Consider the following 13,522-nt stretch of genomic DNA (forward strand, 5'->3'; position numbering starts at 1 on the left):
CCTGGGCACCCATGCTGGTGTCCGGGCCTCTGCACAGGCACACTCCTGCCTCTCCACCCTCATCTTCCTGGCCAACAGGAAGCTTTCCTGGACCCCTCCCTGCCCTTCCGGATCAGCCCCCCAGCTCCCATATGGCCCTGGGGCACATCTTTGGCTGCGTTTACCACCCTGATCTGTGACCATGTATCTGTGGGTTGGCCTCCCCCACCAGATTGAGCTCCCTGACCCTGGGAGGTCTGATACAGACAAGGGTGACCAATGAATAAATGAATGAGCAACTGAGTAGCCAGAGCAGGGCAAAGAAGTATTTCACTCGATCCCCCAACTCTAGTCCTGTCCCCGGATATTTCAGCACATGGTGGTGGGTTGGCTCCGAATCCCCGTCCTCCTCCCCTCTTCACTCAGCAGCCTATCTGCCTCACTCCTCTTTAAGTTTCATCTTTCCCTTCTCCCTCCTCGCTCTGAATCCTGCCCCCTCAAGACCCCTCCAGGGCCTCTCTTTCTGTACGTCTGCCGCCATCCCCGTGATATTTTTCACCCTCCCCTCAGTGCTGCAGGGAACTCTTTGAGAACAGAAATAATATTTTATCAATCTTGTGTCCTCAGCCTCTACTGGTGGCCACATTTGATAAACACTGGCTGAATGAAGGAGCGAGTGATGAAGGTGGTGCTGTCCCAGCTTCTTGCTTCACCTGACAAACCCACTGAAGGCGGGATGCATTCTCTTCAGTACCAACCACTCATGGCCACTGCGGGCCAGTTCCATACCAGGCACCCTTCCTCACTCCCTGCCCTCCCTCCCAGCTTGCCCCCACACGTGAGCATTTTCCTGGATGGTTTGCTGGCCTCCCCCCTCAGCTTCAGCCGCCCTCCACCTGTGTGTTGATGTGTTTACAGATGTCCAGCCAGCTGCTCTCCCCCAACTACAGTATGGTCCTGGGTGCAGAGCACTTATGGGCTCTATTTGACTTAATCCTACAACCCCATTGAGGAGAGGTTACTATTAGCTGAAGAAAACAAGGCCCTGCGAATTTTGGTGATGAGTCCAAAATCATACCTCTAAGTAGCAGGGCAGAGATTCAAACCAGGTGTGCCCCAATCTCAGGCCTATCATACAAATAACCACCAGACCAGACCGTCTGGACATCTCAAGCACTCTAAACTCGCAAATCACACACCAGACGCCAGGGTGCCTGTTTGTTAAAAGTGAGGAAGAAAAAGTGGACCTTTCCCCTTCGACGTGTTTGTCTCACACAGCACACCCTCAGGAGTGCTACTCCTATCCACCTAGCTGCACAGGCCAGAAACCTGAAAGGCACCTGGGTCTCTCACTCCCCAAACACATCCAATCCAAAAACCAATTTTGTCCATTCCGTCTCTAAATATCTCTTGACTCCATCTACTTCTCCACATTCCTCATTATCAGTACCTGAGTTCTGGCCACCACCATCTCTAATCACAAAGGTTTCTCCCCCTCCTCCTCCTTTGGTCTTGCCTCTGTACAAAGTGCCCATCTCAGTGCTCTCTCTAAAACATAAATCCGAAGATATCATTCTCTTGCTTAAATTCCTTCAGTGGCTTAGGATAACTTTGTCCGCAGGATAACTTCCTCAGATTCTTTAACTTTTCTTGAAGGCAATTACACTCTCTAGTCACCAAGACCTTTTGCACACACTTTTCCTCTTGCCTAGAACACTCTCCTCTCCTCTTTTCTAGCCCCTTCATCCTGCTGACAACCTTCTTTGAGCGCTCTTTCGCCCCCTGGGTTAGTTACTCCTGATGTGCGCTTCCGCCTACTGCTCACATTTTATCAGTTAACACACCGCTTTGTAATTGCCTGTTCACTTGACTCTCTACCTCACTAGACAGTATGATCATTAAGTTGTTCGTCCTTTTATTAACTGACCAAATATGTATTAATTGTTAACTATGTGCCATAGTTACATACATACATACAAGATATAGACCTTGCCCTCAAGAACAGGAAGTATCTTTTCTTCTTTCGGGACTCGGCATCTCACAGCAGTAGACTCAAACTGTTTGTTGAACGAGCGATCGAACGTGCCCGGACGAGCCGGCGGGGCCGGGCGGACTTCTGGGAATCGTAGTCCCCGAGTTCGGACCTCTCTGTATGGCGCAGGCGTATTCAGATCCAGGCGGTTTTGCTATTAATGCGCATGTCCCGGGGGGAGGGGAGAGTGGTGGAACTGCGCATGTCTAAAGGGTGGGGGTGAGGCTGAAAAGGCGGTGCACTGCGGAGGCGGGGCTTCGGTGGCTTCAGGTGGTCTGGGCAGCTCTGTGCCTGGCTGTGAGGATGGCGGGGAGGGGGAAGCTCATTGCGGTGATCGGAGACGAGGACACGGTGACTGGCTTCCTGCTGGGCGGCATAGGGGAGCTTAACAAGAACCGCCAGCCTAATTTCCTGGTGGTGGAGAAAGATACAACCATCAATGAGATCGAAGACACTTTCCGGTACGGTGGCCCACGAGGTCCGAACGAGACCCTCTCCTGTGTGTGCGCGGGGAGAAGGTGGGGGCGGCGCGGGGACCAGGCGGGCGGGGTCAGCGCTGGGCTTCCAGAGCCCGGCCGAGGGTCAGATCCCGACCTCGAGGGTCAGGGAAGTCCGTCCGCCCGCTCTTCTGGAGCGGAGGCCTCCGCGTCCCAAGTTCCCTTTTTGGGGCTTGGTGGGGCCGGGGCTGCGTCGGGTCCACGAGCTTCCCCTCACATGACCGTGTGTCAGGAAAGAAGGGGAAAAGAACTCGTGACAGGCGCCGCCCCCCGCCGCGGTAGCTGGGCGTCCAGAGCGTCCGGCCTCCGGAGGGGGCCAGTCTCAGCGCCTCCTCAGGGGTTCCTCCAGTTCACCTGTAGAGCAGGCTCCCGGCATTGGCCTTGGAATCACTCGACTCTTTTGCTAATTGATCCTTAAAGGAACCACACACTCAGTGAACACCTAGGCGGTGGTCTCGGGCTTTCTTGTATTTGTAACTTCCTAAGGCTCACAATCACCCGTAAGGTGCGGGTTATTATTCCCACTTACAGGTGAGAAAACTAAAGCTCAGATAGGTTAAGGCACATACCAAAGTCACACCATTTGGAAGAGGCAGAGTGGAGATTTGAACCCAGTGCTAACCTTTCCTGCCTCTCTTAAGCCAGGTCCACACTCTGCTTGTGCAGCTCTCCTCAGTCTGCCTTGGAATTTCCCATTGTATTGAGCACAGTGGGTAGAGTATAAGGACTCTGTCCTACCTTCTGCTAAGACCTGGCACTTGAAGTCCTCATTTTCTGCCCTGGGTCAAGAGTGATAGCGTCAAGGTGTGGGTGCAGGCATGTTCCTTAATCCAGGACGTGTTCTGGTGACTAGAATTGAGGATGCCAGCCTCCTCTTTCCCTCACCCCTTCTCTAGGGCCTCTGTTGCCAAGTCTCAGGAACAAACCACTCTGATCTGTTTCCCCCTAAACAGTCGGGACCTGAGCTGCCAGCTGAGACTGGTTCCTGCTGCCTGGGGTATGATAGGCCCTGACCTGGGAGGCTGATCTCTAAGCAGTTTAGTAAAATGACCCAAGTTGTCATGGGAGAAGGACAAATTTTACTCCAAGAACTTTCCATGTCTCCAACCAAAGGAGACCTCAGAGATCAAGTCTAACCTCCCCCAATGCCTGGCACAGAGTGGGTGCTCAGTAAATAGTTTTTAATGAGTAAATAAATTAATGAATGGGTGGGTGATCACAAGAAAGGAAGATCCGGTGCCAAATTCTCTTTGTACAGAAAGTGTGATTCCTTTGTTACTGATTTTCCTCTTTTGCTGTGTTCTTGGCTCGTGCCAAGCTTCCCCTCTGCACATCAGCAGCAGCATAGACCTTGAGGCCTGTAGTGGTCTCATCAACCCCCTTTTTAAAAAAAAATCTAATTTGCTTTCCTTTGAAAAGTTAATGTGTTCCCTGTGGTTTGCAAATTAATCTTTAAAAGGTATACACATTGAGAAGTCTTACTCCCACCTTTGTCCTCTTCTACCTCATTACCTCCTCCTTCACTCCTATAGATAACCACTTTGTTTTTTCCTTTCTGGTTTTTTGTTTTTTAATCAGTTGTGTTTTTTTTTTTGCTGAGAAAGATTCACCCTGAGCTAACATCTGTTGCCAATCCTCCTCTTTTTTTTGCTTGAGAAAGATTAGCCCTGAGCCAAGATCTGCACCAGTCTTCCTCTATTTTATACGTGGGTCACCGCTGCAGCATGGCTTACCAGTGGTGTAGGTCCGTGCCCCGGATTTGAACCCATGAACCCGGGCCGCTGAAGCCAAGTGTGCTGAACTTAACCACTACACCACAGGGCCCGCTCCTGTCTGCTTTTTCTTTATGCAAATATAAAGGGACAGACATATATATTCTCATCCTCTCCCTTTCTTACACAAAGGCAACATATGGAATACACTGGCATGCACCCTAACCTTCATTACCAGTTCACTTGGGAGCCTTCCAAGCAGGGGAGGTAGAAGCCAACCCTGACAGCCGTGGCCCTTAGCTTTTGAATGAAACTGATTATGGATAGAATGGAGAAAGTCTAGTGTAGTAACCTTTTCCCTTGTCCTCTGCGCTCTCTGGGTCAAGCCCATTCCCCTCTGCAGCCCAGCCCACCAACTCAGTGTAGGCTGCCTTGGACTCCCTTCTCTTCTCTCCCAACAGGCAGTTTCTAAACCGGGATGACATTGGCATCATCCTTATCAACCAGTACATCGCAGAGATGGTGCGGCACGCACTCGATGCCCACCAGCGCTCCATTCCAGCTGTTCTGGAGATCCCGTCCAAGGAGCACCCCTATGATGCCGCCAAGGACTCCATCCTGCGCAGGGCCAAGGGCATGTTCACCGCCGAAGACCTGCGTTAGGGGACTCCCCACAGCCCTGCAGCCCCTCCCTCAATTTCAGGCCTTTCCCCAGGCTTGCCATCAGCCCTTCTCTAAGTTTTGAGCCTCTGATTTCCAATTCCCTGCCCCTTTCTACTCCATTGAGAGTCTAGGTGATGTGTTTCTAGGTTGCTGGGGCTCCGCCATTAAAATCAAGGCTGGTTAGGTAACAGGATGCCTGAGTGTCCTCTCTCTCCACTCCCTCTTCCCTTGTGCTATTATACAGTGTCACTGTTGATGTTAAATTAAAGTCACGTTCTTGCTTCTCTCCAAACTGAGGCTGGGTACTAGAACGGACACTTGTGGGATGAGGCTTTTGGGGCGATTAGATTGGCAGGGTTGAAAAGGTTCGGCCAAAGACCCAGGCATAGATGAGTTGGATCAGGAAGATTGTGCCAGAAGGCCATAACTTTGGTCTTGTGAATCAAAGAAGAACAGCTCTGGCGGGGAGGAATGGGAGGAGGCTTGTGCCCAGGCCCTGGCTCTCCCACTTCAGTCTGTATTGGGCTGAGAGGGGACCTCGCCCCAAGGGATGGAAGCAGAAAGCACAGGAAAGCTGGAAGTCTGTGATACTAGACCAGGCCTGGATCCTGCAAGAGGTTTGGGGATCAAGGCTCTTAGCCAGCGGGCCCTGGCCTGAGGCTGCCTCAGGAAGTGAGGCATGTGAGGTCTGCTGAGGGCATGGCAAGTAGAACCCTGGCCCTGTGTGAGGTGAGGCTTGGTTGCCGGGTGACTGTCCCTGGGCAGCTCCCTGCTGTCAGCAGGACTCTGCTTGCTGTGCTCACCCCTCAGCTGCAGCCACCCTGGTACTGCTCCTTCCCTTGCCACCATGTCACGTCAACTCAACATGGATACGCTGCGGCAGAACTTCTGGAAGGAGGAATACCTGAGGGAGAAGATGTTGCGCTGTGAATGGCACCGCAAGTACGGGTCGATGGTGAAGGCCAAGCAGAAGGCTAAGGCTGCAGCTCGCCTGCCCCTCAAACTGCCCACCCTACACCCTAAAGCCCCACTCTCACCCCCACCTGCCCCCAAAGCAGTCCCTTCCAGGGCCACCAGCCCTGCCCAGGAGGCTCCTATTCAGTCAGAAACGTACCCGGTGCTGCCTGCCACCCGAGCCCTGCTGTATGAAGGCATCTCCCACGACTTCCAGGGGCGCTACCGATACCTCAACACCCGAAAACTGGACATGCCCGAGAGGCGCTACCTCTTCCCCATCACCACCAACTTCACATACGGCTGGCAGCTGGGTGAGCCCCAACCTCCCGGAAATGATTCACCTCACGGACAGAGCACCTGCCACAAGTCAGGCAGTACTTGGCACTAGGCACATAAGACACCTAGTGGAGGGTCCGGGCCATAGACATAAGAGCAAAGAAATGTCTGAGAGGGACAAGTTCCGAGATGAGACTAGGAAGTGATGAGGGGGGAAGGGGGCGTGTGCTGCTTTAAGCTGGTTTGTCAGGAAAGGCTTCTGGGGACCTAAAGGCTGAGAGCTAAATGATGAGGAGGAGTTCAGATTTTAAGTGCGAGAGGAAGCCAGTGGAGGGTTTTAAGCAGGTGAGTGACACTGATGTACTTTTTTTAAAAAATCAACCCTGACTATTCTGTGGGTAACGGCTTTTTCAGGGGAAAGAGTAGACTCTGGCAGGTGAGTGAGGCATCTATTTGAGTTATCCTCAAGAGATGACAGTGGCTTGGGTTAGGGTGATTAGCAGTAGAGCTGAAATAGATTCAGGATATGTTTTGGAGGAAGAATCAGAACTTACTGATGGATTGAATGAGAGACGGGGAAAAGAATGCAATGGTGACGCTCAGGTGTTTGGCTGAAGTGGCTTGACAGGGAAGACTGGGAGAGGAGCTGGGCTGGAGGCTTGTGCTGGGGGTGTCAGTGAGGCGGCTGTGTTTGGAAATCTGGCCCTCTCGAGCAAGCTCAGAGCTGAAGATGCAAATTTGGGGTCATCAGAATATAGATGGTCTTTAAAGCCTTGAGACTGGGCAAGCTCACCTAGGGAGTTGAGAAGCTGGAATCTGACAGGAGGAGAGGCAGGGGCCACAGAGAGGGTTAGGGAGATGGTGTTGGCAGGAAGGCTGTCCATTTGGACTGAGGGTGCTTTTTCTGTGAGGCTGAGTCAAAGTCATCAGCTAGGAGGGAGAGGAGCAGGGACAGTGGCATGGTTTGAGAGGAAGAGTTGTGGTGTGGGAAAAGGACAATGCCAGGCAGTATTATGGGATGGCTGGGTGATGCTGAGTTTCCGATGCTGAGTGTCCCTTTGCTGTCTGTGGTCATGACTTTCAAGTGAGACTACTCAGTCACGTGTCTTGGAGTGCCTGTGCAGAAAAGGTAGATGGTTGGGGATAAACAGAGTTGAGATTTTGCCTAAAAAGTACCCCCACTTTCCCCAGGGCCCTAAAGGGGGAGTAAAGGGAGCAATTTCCCAACAAAAGCAGAAAGCAAGCCCCAGAAGGGGAGCAGGAAGTAGAAGGAAACCCCATTTCTCCCAGAGAAGTCTAGCTCTGTTCCTGTGACAGGCAGGCTGGGTGTCCTGCCACCTCCCTCCATGAAGGATCCTGAGGCCAGGGGTAATGATGGCACACAGCTGACCCACATTCTGCCATCACTACTGACCCAGGCATCCAGCCAGCTCCCTGTTTTCCCATAGCCCCACTCCTCAGAAGCACTTTTTATTTCTTTGCACAAAGTGGATACAACATGGTCAGATTTCTAGGGCTCTGCAGGCAGGGATCCCTTTCCCAGGAACCCATTCCTGGCCTCTGACATCTCTTCTCAGGGCCCCCAGCGAAGCAAAAACTGGTCTCCTGCAAGATGTGCCGCATTGAATCCTTCTTCCGCAAGAACGGGGCCTTCGCACTGCTTGACCCCCGGGACCTGGCCCTCTGACCTTGGCCGGGCAGTAGGCTTAGGGGAGAGAAGAAGAAATACCAAGCCGCCTGGTGGGGCGAAGCTGCTGTGTGTGTCTGTGTCTCTGGCTCTCCCAGGCCCTGAGGCTGCCTTCTGGGCCTTTCTGAAACCACCTCCCACTGCAGTTGCTGACCTGCAGGTTTCCTTTTGCTTTTTCCTTAACCGCAGTGTCTTTAATCTTCCCCTTGAAGGTTCAGCAATGGCCACAGGGGGCGGGGAAGCGTGAGCACTACTCTCCTGGTGCAGGCTCCTCAGCGCCAGGGGGCCACAGTAGCTGCTGGAAGTTCTGGGTGTTCCTGGGGATAGAGTAGCCTGTCATCCCAGATGCCAAAGAAAGGGACCACCACTGCCCCACAAGACTCCCCGCCCACCCCCTCACCTGGCCCCGAGGGCCCGCAGCCCCCCGGTCCTCTCCCGGTGCACCTGTTCCAGTTGCTCCCGCAGGGCGCGCCGCTGCCCCGCCGCGTCCTCCTGGGGCGGTGCCGAGCGCTGAGCACCCTCGCTCTCAGCCCACCGCTCGACGGAGCCCGCAGGGGGCGGCACCCGGGCAGACCTCCCCTCCCGCGCTCGGTAGGTGTCCTACCGTAGCAGGTGCGCGGGCCACGCACTTCAAAGGGACCCAGGTCGCGCCCAGCTCCGACCCGCCCCACGCCCGAGCAAGATGGTCGTGGCCCCACCGCCTTCTCCTGGGGGTCTTGCCTGCGGCGGGAGCTGAGCCGGGCAGGGTGGGGGCCCCAGGGGGTGAACCCGGCAGTGGCGGTTCCTGGCGATGCGGAGGCGTTCCAGGACCTGAGGGAGGCGGCGGTTAGCGGCCAGCTGTCGCCCGCCCCTCGGTGCCCCGTCTTCCAGCGGGCCGGCCCGGCCCGGCCGGGGTACGCACCCGGAGCCGCTGCTGCTCGCGGTCCTGCCGCCGCCGGCACCGGGCCTCCCGGTGCAGCTCCAGCAGCCGCTGCAGAGCCGTCTCCTGCTGCGCCGCGCTCACGCTCGCCGACGCCTCCCTGCCCGGGGGCCCGAGCCAAGCGGCCTTCGAGGCCTTGGGGGCCTCAGCGCCGTCCCTCTGCCCCCGAGGGGCGCCCAAGAGCCTCTCGGGGCCGCCCGCCGGCAGCCCCCTCGCCTCGCCCACCTGCTGCGCCGCGGGGACGGGGCCCTCTCCCGGGTCCTGCAGCCCGTGCGGATCGCGCACCAGCCCCGGGAGAGCTGCGGGGCGCTCCTGCTGCTCAGAGCCCCCGGGGCTTAGGGCCGCTAACATCACGGCTCCTGGGCCTGGGCGCAGCGGCCGGGCCGGGGGCCTCGGGGGCGGAAAGGGAGCCCGCGCCCCTCCCGGGTGGCCCTCTGCTCTCCTACGGCCGGTGCTGACTCTCGTCTCCGGCTGTCGGCCTTACCCGGCATCAGCTGTGCGCTCCTTCCCCAGGGGCCTGGGCTCTGCCTTTCCCCAGGCTTTGGCATCTGTTCTTCCAGGGACCTGCAGAAGTCCCCCGGAATTCCCAGGGAGTCGCCTTCCTCCCGGGACTGTGTAGGCGCCTCTCTCTGTGCTCCCTCCCAGCCTTGTGAGATGAGGCCTCCGCCTTCGGAAGACTGAAGGATCTTCACTTCCCGGCCCTGAGGAGTCTCCTTACTCGGCTCCAGCAGGGCCTCCTTTCTCTGGCACTTAGGGTGATTTCCTCTTTGACCTTGAGGAGCCTCTTTGTTCTCATCCTGGGGCGCCTCCCACCTCTGACCCTCAGAGACCTCCTCCCTCAGAGCCTGAGAAACCTCCCCACTCTGATCCTGGTGTGTCTTCTCACTGTGACTCTGAGGAACTTCTTTGTTCTTCCCCCAGGGGGCTTCCCCTCGCTGACTCTGAGGGGTCTCTTCTTTCTGCTCCTGGGGGTCCTCCTAGTCTCTGACTCTGAGGAATCTCAATCCTCAGCAGTTTCTGAAGTTCTGCTCTCTCCTGGCCCAGGCTCCAGCCCAGCCCCTGGGGGGAGGATCTTGGGGTTCTGGCAGGCCCTGGGAGGGCAGGCCTGAGGGCCCTGGGGCTCCCTGAGTGAGCTTTGTCTCCCTTAGGCTCCTGGATGGTGGTTGACAGGGCCTCTGGGTCATAGGCTTGCCTTGGCCCTTCTCTCCCCTCTGGGCCAGGTCCTGGGAAGGAAGATCACTTTGTCTCAGGCTTGTGAGGGAATCTGCATGTCAGGGCCACTGCCCCCAGGGGAGCCTGGAGACCCCAGTGTCTGCCTGTGTGGGCCTCACTTCCATTATAGCCCTTGCCTGATTCCTGAATTCTTTAACCCATGTTCTGAAGTGTAAAAGATGCTTCACTGATGGGCCTTTCTTCCACCTGGCTACAGGTGGGGACACCGCCTCACCCCAGCAGCCTCCTCCCAGGCAGACTCCACCCCTACTATCCCCAATCTGAGAGGGTTCTTGTTTAGGATGCTTCGACACTTTCACCTTGAACTCTGAGCTTCCTGGTTCCCCAAAGCTGCTGGTGGTGGGGGGGGTTCAGCTCTTGTAAGCAACCTGAGGGAGAAAGACCCATGTTGTGAGCCCTCTGCTCATGTCCCAGCCCCTCACACACATTTCACCTGAACTGGAACCAAGAAGCCTAGGGAGTCCCCAGTGCATAAGGGGAGGGGGGTGCCCTGAGGGCTGGTGTTGAACTTCAAGGCTGTCATGGTTCATCATTCCACCTTTATTTACACAGCCTGCCATGTGCCTGCTTGTCAGGTTTGCCTGCCAACAGCCATCCTCATCTTCCTCATCCTCCCAGCCAAGGCAGATCACCTCAGAGGAACTTGCACACCCTCTTCCTCAAAACCACCAGGGGAAGGGCCGGCCCTGTGGCCTAGTGGTTCAGTTGGGGGTGCTTGGCTTCGGGGGCCCAGGTTCGGTTCTCGGTTGAGGACCTACACCACTTGTCAGTGGCCATGTTGCGGCCATGACCCACATACAAAATAGAGAAAGATAGGCACAGATGTTAGCTCAGGGCGAATCTTCCTCAGCAAAAAAAACCCCCAAAAGACCACCAGGGCATGCCTGGGAGCAGGACTCCTTGGTCTGTTGACTCCTCAGGGTCCTCAGTCCCTCATAAGGTCACCTCCACTTTGTCCTGTGCCCGTCCAGCCCTACTGTATGCACCTTACTTTACTATTATTAAGGAAAATCCTCCTTGGTTTCTGACAGCAAAATCAAATGAAATTCAAGAAGTGAATTTAGTGAATTTTAGGCCAGAGCCTGGCCTAAAAACTGCAAGTCTTCATAATTAACAAAAGGAATCTAAAAAAAGAGATGAAATGTTGCTGCTCCCTTGCAGCTGTGGAGGAAGGAGAGTCATTCTGCATCCATAAAACTACTTAAAAGAACTTGATTTCATAAGGTCTTAAATTGAGAACTTTCACAAGAATATTCCATCTTTATGCAATATGAATGTGTGAATATTCATAACAGTAACCAAATGGGAATGTTCTCTGTGAAAATAAATGTCTTTTGAAGAGTTTCTGAACAAAGACTAATAAGACTCCCAAGCCTTTAGAAATTATTGCCATAAACTGTGAAAATAACCTCCAACTCCCTCCCCCTGTAATTCTGATCTGTTGTCTTACTAGATAATTTATTTCTCTGGTAATAATGTTGTAATTGATATCTCTGTATTCCCATGAGATAATATATGTGTAAAAATTTCTCTGTCAACCAGAAAATAATCATTGGCATTTTCCTCTTCTCTCATGTGCATGATGGAACAATTAAAAGCTTATAGCTTTGCTAGGTTTATTATTTAATAAATCATTTGAAAATCTGTTTCATTTAAATTAACAGACCCAGGGCTCACAGCATCCATCCCCCTGAATTCTAATGGCCTGTTTATTGTCACGCTCTCTCACTAGGCTGTGAGCTCCTCCTAGACAAGGACCAAGTGATGGGGCCAAGTCTCTCTTGTGCTCTGTACATCCCCTGTGCCTGGCATAAAGGTGGTAAATAGGCAGCACGGACAGCCATTACCCACATTCTCTCCTCTGAGCCCCAGCTTAGCTTCATAATTCTCCTGGACACAGTGCCTGAGATGGCTACCACCAGTCAGATGGAATTGGCACATAAAATAAAACCCACTTGTTGTCCCTGGGTGCCCCTGGCACCCAACAAAAACATGTGAGACAAAGAATGAGCGAGGAGTGGACTGGAATCCTGGGACTTGGGCTGAGGACTTCCCCATCTCCTTGCAATCGAATCTGGCCACCCCAGCCCAGGGGCTCCTGCCCTCCTGGCTGCTGACCCCTCCTGTCAACGTACCAGGTGCAGGCTCTGCAGGCATGCCAGGGCTCTCCCACCTTGGATCTGTGTCACTCCCGGCTTCATCCAGATCCAGAGCTGACGAGGGGTCCGCTGCCTGCCCCCTGCAGGAGTGCAAAGGCTCCCTCAGATGCATCTCTTGCATCTGGACTCTGAAAGGGGGGGCAGTCTGTCTGCCAGTCCCCCCACCCCCAACAGGCTGCTGAGCCTTCCCACCCCAACACCCAAAGTCAGTCCAGGGCAGCCTCCCCCAGCTCCTGCACCCACCACTGCATCCTGGGAGCTGGAACTCTGGGGTTACCCTTTCCAGGGGCTGTGAGGAAGCCGTATGGGTGCAACTGAGTGAGAGCCCCAGGAGGAGCCTGGGGCATGAGGAGGGGGCACTGGGCAGGGCTGGGGAAGGAGACAGGGAAAAGGGTCCAGTGTTTGGTTGCTTTGTGTGGCAACACGGAGTGGACAGAATTCCCTGGGAAAAAGACTCACCCCTTCAGGAGCTGATGTTTCTGGCTCAGGGAGTCCCCAGTCTGGGGCGATGGGCACAGCCTGGAACTCTGGGAGGGTTGGGGGGTGCCCTAGTCCACAGGGCATCATCCCCCAATGTAGTAGGCAGCCTCTAAGACCACCCCCAGTGATCCCTCCTCCTGGCATCCATGCCCTTGTGGGATCTACCCCCCTTCCCCTCCAAGTGAAGGAGCTTGGAAATGGATCTGCCCACTCGAGTCTTCAGATGAGACTGCAGTCCTGGCCAACAATGTTGGCTAGACACCTCCTTAGTGGTCATCACTAACACCCCCACCTGCTACAGCTGAGGATGCCTCCGCCCAGAGAGGGCTACTAACCCGCCCAAAGTGCCTCAGGCAGTTGGTGGCTGAGCCAGGACTGGGAGGCACATTCCTAGTTCCCAGTCACCACAGCACCCTCCTTCCTAGAGGGGTGGGCCCAGCCACCAGCCCAGGAGGGAGGGCCTGTGGCTGGGGCTGCTCAGTGTCTCATCTCAGGGGCACCCTGGGCATCCATGCCTCTGCCCTCTGGGGCCCTGCAGGCCTGCTTTCCCCTGGTGCTGCAGCCATGTCTAAAGGCTTCTAGGTATCACTGCGCAGTTGACTTGGCCATGATAGTCAACTGTGGAATGGTTTCGGCAGCCTGCACAGAGTGAGCAGGTCCTGCGCGCCAGGCACAGTGCTAAACCCTTTACATGGATGAGTTCATGGTCCTCCCAGCGGCCCTCTGAGAAAGAGCTGGTATCTTTCCCATTTTGTAAGTGAGGAAACAGACTTACAGTCCACAGGCAGTGTCAGAGCAGAGACTTGAACCCAGATCCATCTGTCTCCAAAGCCCGCCCTCCTTCCACTCCCCTCACCACTCCCATCGCCCAAATGTCACACGACCCCCCTGCCCTCAGCCATGCCCCTGCTCACCCCACTTGTCAGCC

At 55.0% G+C, this 13,522-nt stretch overlaps 3 protein-coding genes across 3 annotated transcripts; 2 read left to right on the forward strand and 1 right to left on the reverse strand.

Annotated features, from left to right (window-relative positions):
• The first annotated feature begins 2,249 nt into the window (after positions 1–2,249).
• Positions 2,250–5,071, forward strand: ATP6V1F (ATPase H+ transporting V1 subunit F). Its single transcript, XM_004418706.3, has 2 exons — positions 2,250–2,472; positions 4,682–5,071. The coding sequence occupies exons 1-2, from the start codon at positions 2,315–2,317 to the stop codon at positions 4,881–4,883; spliced, it is 360 nt and encodes a 119-aa protein (XP_004418763.1). The 5' UTR covers positions 2,250–2,314; the 3' UTR covers positions 4,884–5,071.
• A 204-nt stretch (positions 5,072–5,275) lies between these two features.
• On the forward strand, positions 5,276–9,186 carry SPMIP1 (sperm microtubule inner protein 1). The gene is made up of 2 exons (XM_014785016.2): positions 5,276–6,151; positions 7,694–9,186. The coding sequence occupies exons 1-2, from the start codon at positions 5,731–5,733 to the stop codon at positions 7,801–7,803; spliced, it is 531 nt and encodes a 176-aa protein (XP_014640502.1). The 5' UTR covers positions 5,276–5,730; the 3' UTR covers positions 7,804–9,186.
• Positions 8,054–10,059, reverse strand: LOC106801135 (uncharacterized). Its single transcript, XM_087434275.1, is given in 6 exon segments — positions 8,054–8,120; positions 8,204–8,403; positions 8,524–8,613; positions 8,705–9,141; positions 9,144–9,699; positions 10,054–10,059. Coding segments are annotated over 6 exon segments (1,356 nt in total).
• Positions 10,060–13,522: the final 3,463 nt, after the last annotated feature.

This window comes from Ceratotherium simum, chromosome 1, assembly GCF_057802395.1.
Source record: "Ceratotherium simum simum isolate JZ-2026a chromosome 1, ASM5780239v1, whole genome shotgun sequence".
Classification (NCBI taxonomy): Eukaryota; Metazoa; Chordata; class Mammalia; order Perissodactyla; family Rhinocerotidae; genus Ceratotherium; species Ceratotherium simum.